The 8,226-nt window shown below is 43.1% G+C and overlaps 1 protein-coding gene across 1 annotated transcript in view; it reads left to right on the top strand.

Annotated features, from left to right (window-relative positions):
• The first annotated feature begins 363 nt into the window (after positions 1 to 363).
• The window catches only part of LOC109244545 (potassium channel KAT3), a 17,005-nt gene continuing 9,142 nt past the window's right edge, over positions 364 to 8,226 (top strand). The window contains exon 1 of the mRNA XM_019411655.1: positions 364 to 745. Coding sequence (XP_019267200.1) covers positions 537 to 745 — 209 coding nt within the window. The 5' untranslated portion in view covers positions 364 to 536. The remainder of the gene's footprint in view (positions 746 to 8,226) is intronic.

The raw sequence follows: 8,226 nt of genomic DNA, 5'->3' as shown, positions 1-8,226 counted from the left end.
ATATATAGTATAGTTTTCTGGCAAAAGAAATTCATCAAATGAACTTATTCCGTGCCCCTAGCTCTGCCCATGCTTCATACCTTGTTTTTTGCTATATAAGATAGTACTCTTCGATCTTCATGTTCAAAATGTTCATTAAATAAAGTTAAGGTGTTGCGTAAGTATGAAGATTTCTATTCGAATTCTTTTATATGATACTACTATTTTGGGACTTGTCAACTTTTAATTTCCCGTTTAGTACTTCAATTATAGATCAAAGATAAGGTTTATTTAGTTATACATATATAAGTCAACACTTTTCTCTCTCCTTGTCTCTACCCCTTATTATAAAAAACTAAATTATCTCCATTTAAATTACTACTCTATACGGTAATGCTTAACACTACCTTCCCTTCCCTTAAATGTTCATAGTATATATACAAATTGGAAATCAGAAAAGAAGAAAAACAAACTAAGTCTCCAGAAAAACTCCACCCAATTTATTAAAAAACCTCTCAAATTTTCCTTTAATTTCAATCTCAGCCAAAAAAAAAAAAATGTCGTACTCGGACACGACGAGGTCGCCGGTGCCGTTATCGGAGACAAGGTCACCGATGCCGTTGTTGTTTCGGCGGCATTCCAGCGGTGAAATACGAAACATAGCCTCAGTTTCCAGCAGCATATTGCCAGCTTTTGGAACTGTGATTGGTGAAAACTCTATTAAGCTTAAAAGATTTGTTATTGCTCCTTATGATCGTAGATACAGGTAAGTCCCTTTCCTTCAACATTTCTTCTCTTTAATTTCCTTTTTTTAGTTAGCTGTTTATATAAGTTTCTTTGCATGTAACTACTGGCTCATCTTCTTATAATCGAAATAACAAAAACTTACAAAACTTTAGCGACGATAAATTAGACGACAAAAGATAAAGATATCAAAGAAGTTATTATAGTTCAATCTGATCTGATGTGTTATTGTGTGAGACAGAAGAAATTTTAATTTATAAAAGTCCAAACCTTTTTCCGAAGAAGTTAGCCTAGAGATTTATATTTTTTTCTTAAAAAAAGTAAAATTAATTATGTTAAACTCTTTGTCCTTCCTTAAAAAAGGTAAAGTTCAAATATGACAAAAAAATCTAAGACAAACTCTAAAACATCTGAATCTAAAAGTTTTTGCTCGAACCTTATACATATACAGTCAGATCTCTCTATAACAACATCTTATATAACAACACTTTACTATAAAAGTCAAGCTTTTCCGAAACAAATTTTCATGTTATGTTATAATATATGTTTTATATAATAGCATTTCGCTATAACATCCAAAAATATTCGGAACAAACGAAGCTGTTATAGAGAGGTTTGACTGTATATTAAAAATATATTAAATAAGTACATATAACTAATTCCAACCTAGTAAATCAAATGTGTACTAAAAATATAATCGAATTCATAAGGTTGAAATCCGAAATCCGCCGGTAGCTGGGAGGGGTTGACAGTTGACACCATTGTTGAGTTCTGCATGTGTTAGTTAGAGGATTAGATCGAGTGAAACTGTTACACCTTTCGTGACAATATGGGTATCCTAAATTTAAGGGCCTTTAATGAAGGCTGAGTACTTTCACTTGATTAAAACCCATTCTCATTAGTTCTCGTGGAGACTTTTGACACTTACTGGTTGAGGAGACAAAACTTACTTCATATTAAAGTTACCATTTTCGCAAGTAGAGATCATTAAATGGAGACACAATTCCAATTTCAAAGGCCTTTTAATTTTGGGAGTAAATATACTTGTCAGATCTCCACCGACCATATACACAACCGGAAAAGGTCGTACCAATCGAAGACTCCACTATAATTGTTACGCGGCGCGCCTTACTGAGATTCCTTAGAAGGGCGACGTAAGGCTAAGCAACTGATGTCAGTACAGTTACTGTCCGCCAACTGAAGTCCCCTCCATATGCTAGACGAGATTGTCAGCGTCGTACAGGAAAACCAATATCAAGAGCAATTGAGAGAACATAAATGAGAATTGAGAATGAAAGAAAGCTTGATTGTATTAATGAAAGCTATTACAGAAAAAAGCAACACAGTGTCAAGGGGGAGAGACACTAGTACAGAGAATTGTTTGCTTGCTAGAAAGCTTGATTGCTTGATCCCCCCTAATAATGCTTAAAAAAATAAACCAAAGCTACAAGACTAGACTTGACTAAGCTAGAGAAATATAATGGAAGTACATGAAATAAAACTACTCTATATTTACAATGAAAAGGACTTAGTTTTCTATAAGGCAGCAACAGGTCCGTTGTCAGCAGCATTGTCTTTGGCATCACGGTCTGCGCGCGCGGCATTGTCTGCACGCGCGGCGCTGTTGGCATCTGCCTACGGCTGGGCACTGGCGAGGGATACCGGTGGGCCGACAGAGGCACATGCGCGCTTGTCACTTGGCGCGGCCAAGACCAGGGGGCCGTCCGTGGCGCTAGGCATTGGGAGGCTTGCTAGGACGCCACGGGGCGCGCCCAAGGGGTCATGGGGCATGGCTGGAAAGCCGCCCATGACATTCTCCCCCACCTGAGTTGGCAACGTCCTCGGCGCCTTACTTGCAAGATAATCTTCAGTTAGGCTCTTGTAGGCTTTGAGGTTTGTTCCCCTCTCCTAAGTATTCTCCTCTGCATCACACCCCTGCCATTTCACCAAGAACTGTTGGTAATCTTTCCTTGAGGCATGAATCACTCTAGCATCAAGGATAGCTTCAACACGCCTTTTCCCAGTTGAATTAGGACCTCCAATACTGGGTATTGTGAGCTAGCTCCGTGAAGGATCGTCTGTGTCTTCCCGAAAAGGTTTCAGGAGGCTAACATGGAAGACAGGATGAATTTTCCACCAAGCTGGGGTATCCACCCGGTATGCAAATTTCCCAATGCGCCTTTCAATGGACAAGGGTCCAATGTATTTTTGAAATAGGCTAGGGTTATGGACCCCCGCAAATAAGTACCGCTTTGTAATTTTGACCATCACTTTGTCTCCTACTTGGTATTCAACAAAGCGACGATTTTGATCAGCATGTTTCTTCATCTGCCTTTGAGCTTTGACAAGATAGCTCCGCACTATCTCCAAATTTCGTTTCCACTCTTTTGAGAAGCTAGCAACTCGAGGAGATTTAGACATGTTTGGTGCATTCACTGTGTGTGGGAGTAGCGGTTGCTGTCCGGTAACAATTTCAAAAGCTCTTTTGTTTGTACTAGAGCTCTTTTGTGAATTGAAACAAAGTTGAAGCATCCAGAAGCTTTACCCAATTCTTCTGCGATCTGGTTACAAAGTGGCGGAGATATTCCTCCAACATACCATTGAACTGCTCCATCTGGCCATCAGATTGCGGATGAAAACTTGAGTTGTGACTCAATTTTTATCCAAGGCACTTAAAGTGTTGGGTCCAAAAATTGCTAGTGAAGCATGAGTCGCGATCACTAACAATGTCTTTGAGTCAGAAGATCTTTGGGCATAGCGATCACTCAGGGGCGGCATAGCGCCACTCTGCATCCTTCATCTTCTGACTCTCGTACGCTACAGGGTGCCCTTCTTGTAGCAAGACTCCGCCGAGGGCATAGTCGGATGCATCCGTTTGTACCTCAAATGGCTTGGCCAAATCAGGGAGGGCCAAGATGGGGCTACTAGACATAGCCGCTTTTAATACGTTGATGGCCTCCACTCGCCTCGGTCAATCCCAAGGTGTGGCCTTCTTGAGGAGTTCTGTCAATGGCACTGCGATGAGGGAGTAGTTTTTCACAAATCGCCGGTAGAAGTTGCATAGGCCAAGGAACGCCCTCAAGGCGTGGACATCCTTAGGCAGCGGCCAATCTGTGATGGCCTGAATCTTCTGTTGGTCCATCTTGATCCGCCCTTCCTCGATGACATGTCCAAGGAAGTCAATTTTCTTTTGAGCAAAGGAGCACTTGGATAGCTTTGGATATAGTTCATGCTCCCGCTATCGAGCTAGGACCTTCCGCAAGTGCATTAGGTATTCTTCCAATGTTTGGCTATATACCACAATGTCATCCAAGTAGACCACCACGAATTTGTCAATGTACTCTCGGAAGACTTCGTTTATCAGAGTGCAAAATGTAGCTGGGGCGTTAGTCAAGCCGAACGGCATGACCAGGAAGTCGTACGACCCATATCTTGTCACACAGGTCGTCTTGTGTTCATCACCCTCTGCAATCCGAACTTTCCAATAACCTGTCTTCAGGTCTACCTTGGTGAACACTTTCGCACCACCCATTTTATCGAACAAGTCTGCCATTAGCGGAATAGGGTACTTGTTGTTCACGGTGATTTTGTTTAGAGCCTGATAATCCACACAGAGTCGCAGGCTGCCGTCATGTTTCTTTTGGAATAGAACAGGGGACCCGTATGGGGACTTGGAGGGAACAATGATCCCTATATCTAGCATTTCCGTCAATTGTCTCCGAAGCTCGATGAGTTTGGGTTGTGAAATTCTGTAGGGCACCCAGGCGGGTGGCTTCGCGCCCGACACCAACTCAATTTCATGGTCCACAGTGCGCCTAGGCGTAGTCGCTTTGGCATGTCTTGTGGCATGACATCTTCAAACACCAGTAGTAGCTCCTTCACGGGTGCAGTAATGGGACCCGAGGAGCGTTCTATATCTTCAATGCAGATGGCTGCTAGGAACATAGGTTCATGTCTTTTGACCCCCTTCTTCAACTGCAAGGCCGAAATGTTCTCAACGGCCATCTTCATGGGCATGCACGGGATGGTGCAGGGCTTGGCCCCATTTGTTCCCATCATCAGTAGCATGTTTGCATATGGTACGGGCATGGTGTTGGTTTGCCTTAAGAATTCCAACCCAACTATCAACTCGAAGTCATCTATGATCACCACTCGCAGGTTGAATTTTCCTTCGTAAGGGCCAAGCTTCACCGGTACCTCTTTGGCTATTCCACCTACTGACTACGGAGATGAGTTGATAGCCTTGACACGACCTCTACCTTTTCCTACAACTAGACCAAGGCGCTCCACCTGTGTCGAGGCCAAGTAGTTATGGGTAGCACCCGTGTCTATCATAGCCCGAATGGGCTTGCCATTCACCTTCATCTCGACGAACATCAAGGTCCTCTCTTGTTTAAGAGGAGTCTCCTCATCCGCCTTCTTTTTCCCTTTCTTGGTGATTGGACCTGGGTCCTTCTTCTTACAGATACCAGCACTGGTCTCCGCTAATGCCACGGAAATAGAGCCAACAATTGCATTGAAGGCACCTACTGGTTCAGTCTAATCCGCATCATCTGAGTCGTCATCAGTCCCATCATCAAAAGCCTGATTGGCGTTCATATGTGCATGTGGGCACTCATTGTTCCAATGTGGTCCGCCGCAATGGCGGCATCTTGAAGGAGGCTTTCTCCCCCGGTCATGGTTGTTTGACGCAGCACTATTGCTGCCTGAGCAGGGAGCCTTAGATGTGGATGCACTCCGATCTCCCCCACTTCTGCTAGGGCCACCATTGCTAGGCTGGCCCCTTTTGAATCCCGCTCGGGCAGGCGGCTGAGAACTATCTTTCCGAGTTTCCACTTGATAGTCCCTAAGGCATTCAGCTGCTTGGATCCCCTTGGGTAGGGTATCTACCATTTGTCTTTGCAGCTCCATATGGCATAAGGTTTCAACCCTTCCAGGAAGATGAAGAGCTTGTCTTTGTCCCCCATGTCACGTATGTTTAGCATGAGCGCGGAGAATTCCCGCACGTAGTCCCGCACTGATTTAGTCTGGCGGAGCTCCCGTAGCTTTCTCCGTGCGTTGTATTCAATATTTTCGGGGCAGAACTATAGGCGTATGGCTGCCTTCAGTTCTTCACATGTCTCGAGAGCATCTTCACCGGCCTTGATGGCTTCGTACTTCACCCGCCACCAGAGTTTAGCATCACCCTGAAGATACATGGCAGCAGTTGCTACCTTCTTAGCTTTTTCTAGGCCCCCAACAGGATCGAAGTACTGTTCGATGTCAAATATGAAGTTTTCCACTTCCTTGGCTTTCCTAGCTCCACTGTATGGCTTTAGCTCAGGAATTTTCAGTTTTTGTGTCGCGGAAGCGGGGTTCACAGCGCCCCCGATTTGGTTTCCACCTCCTCGAAGCAGGCCCTGTAAAGCAGCATTGACAACATTGAGCTAGTCTGTCAAGTTATCAATAGTTTGTTACATGGCACTCACCCTGTCTGCCTCTAGTGCCCTGTAGGCAAAATCCTCGATACGCTCCTGCTGGAGTCCCTCGAATTTGCCAAAAATTTCGGCTACCTCTGTGGCTGCCGTTTGCCGGTCTCCCTCGGAGTCGCGACTGATGTTTTCTATGTCAACTTCGGCCTGGAGCACTCTGCGGTCTAGGTCGTCCAACCTTTGCACTAGGCTGGTCTTTAGTTCAGGCACCGTATCCACGATGGGCCGTAATATGTCCACCGTCTCTTCAAGGGCCGCAATGCAGTCCCCATGATTCACCATGGTCAGAAATGGTGGTAATGGCAATGTGTTCCCTCGTCCGATGTTGAGCCTAGGCTCTGATACCAACTGTTACACGGCGCCTTCCTGAGATACCTTGGAAGGGCGACGTAAGGCTAAGCAACTGATGTCAGTGCAGTTACTGCCCGCCAACTGAGGTCCCCTCCGTACGCTAGACGAGATTGTTAGTGCCGTACGGGAAAACCAATGTCAAGAGCAATTAAGAGAACAGAAATGAGAATTGAGAATGAAAGAAAGCTTGATTGGATTAATGAAAGCTATTACAGAAAAGCAACACGGTGTCGAGGGGGAGAGACACCAGTACAGAGAATTGTTTGCTTGCTAGAAAGTTTGATTGTTTGATCCCTCTAATAATGCTTAAAAAAACCAAAGCTACAAGATTAGACTTGACTAAGCTAGAGAAATATAATAGAAGTACATGAAATAAAACTACTCTATATTTACAATGAAAAGGACTTAGTTTTCTATAAGGCAACAACAGGTCCGTTGTCAGCAGCATTGTCTTTGGCATCACCTTCTGCGCGCGCGGCGCTGTTGGCATCTGCCTGCGGCTGGGCGCTGGCGAGGGATATCAGTGGGGCGACAGAGGCACATGCGCGCTTGTCACTTGGCACAGCCAAGACCACGGGGCCGTCCGTGGCGCTAGGCATTGGGAGGCTTGCTAGAACGCCACGGGGCGCGCCCAAGGGGTCATGGGGCATGGGGCATGGCCGGAAAGCCGCCCATGACATAATATTGTGTTTCCGCTGTCCTAATATATGTGTCATATTTTCCTTTTTAATCTGTTAAAAAATTGTCATACTTCCACACTTATAAGTAATTTAGCTTTAAATGTTTTATTTTACCGTAATAAAATAATTTATAATCATACAAATATTTATGACTTGTTTTAAATTACAAGTTTTAAAAGATCAGGAATTTTTACATACCTATACACTATTGAAAACTTTATTACAAAAAATATCCATGTTTTGGTATTTACCCGACCTTAACACATTTTAGTTACAAAATATATACAATCCACCTTAAAAGGCTCTCAATCCATTATTTGTACCTTTAATCAAGGGATTTAGTTACACCCTTTTCCTTTTTTCTCTTCTCTCTCCCCTATTCTCTCCAAACAAATGTAATTTAGATTTTTTTTACTACGTGTATTCAGTATTTTATTTCCCAATATTTCAGTGGTGACCGAAATCTAAAATTCTGGAAGTATCTATTGTTCCTTTCCAACCAAATGTACCATATGATGCAGAGAGGAATGGTTTTCTAGATCTTCTTCTTCCTTTTGCCCAATTTCTACTTTGCCAACTTTCTATTAGAGCTCGTACACTGTGAGAGGCATGACCCACAACCCACTGCACTCCACATATGTTTAAGAAGAGACCCCAAATCTGTCCAGCTTGTTTACAGTGGAGGAATAAATGAGTTGCAGATTCCTGCTTTTTCTCACAAAAGAGACATCTAGTCCATAGAGAAAAACCTCTCCTCTGAAGCATCTCTTGAGTGACGCAGGCATTCCTAACTGCCACTTAGGAGGAGCTTTATACATATTTTATACAATATATCTTTTGTATATTTTGTATCTCATTTATATATAGTAAAAACATATTTCATAAAACTAATTATATATTTTACAACTTATTTACAACTTTCATACATTATTTCTACCCAGTTATATACAACTACAATGTCATACAACTTAAATACAACTTTTGTACAATATATATATATA

The sequence above is a fragment of the Nicotiana attenuata genome, unplaced genomic scaffold (genome assembly GCF_001879085.1).
Source record: "Nicotiana attenuata strain UT unplaced genomic scaffold, NIATTr2, whole genome shotgun sequence".
NCBI lineage: Eukaryota > Viridiplantae > Streptophyta > Magnoliopsida > Solanales > Solanaceae > Nicotiana > Nicotiana attenuata.
This window is presented reverse-complemented; position numbering and strand designations above follow the sequence as displayed.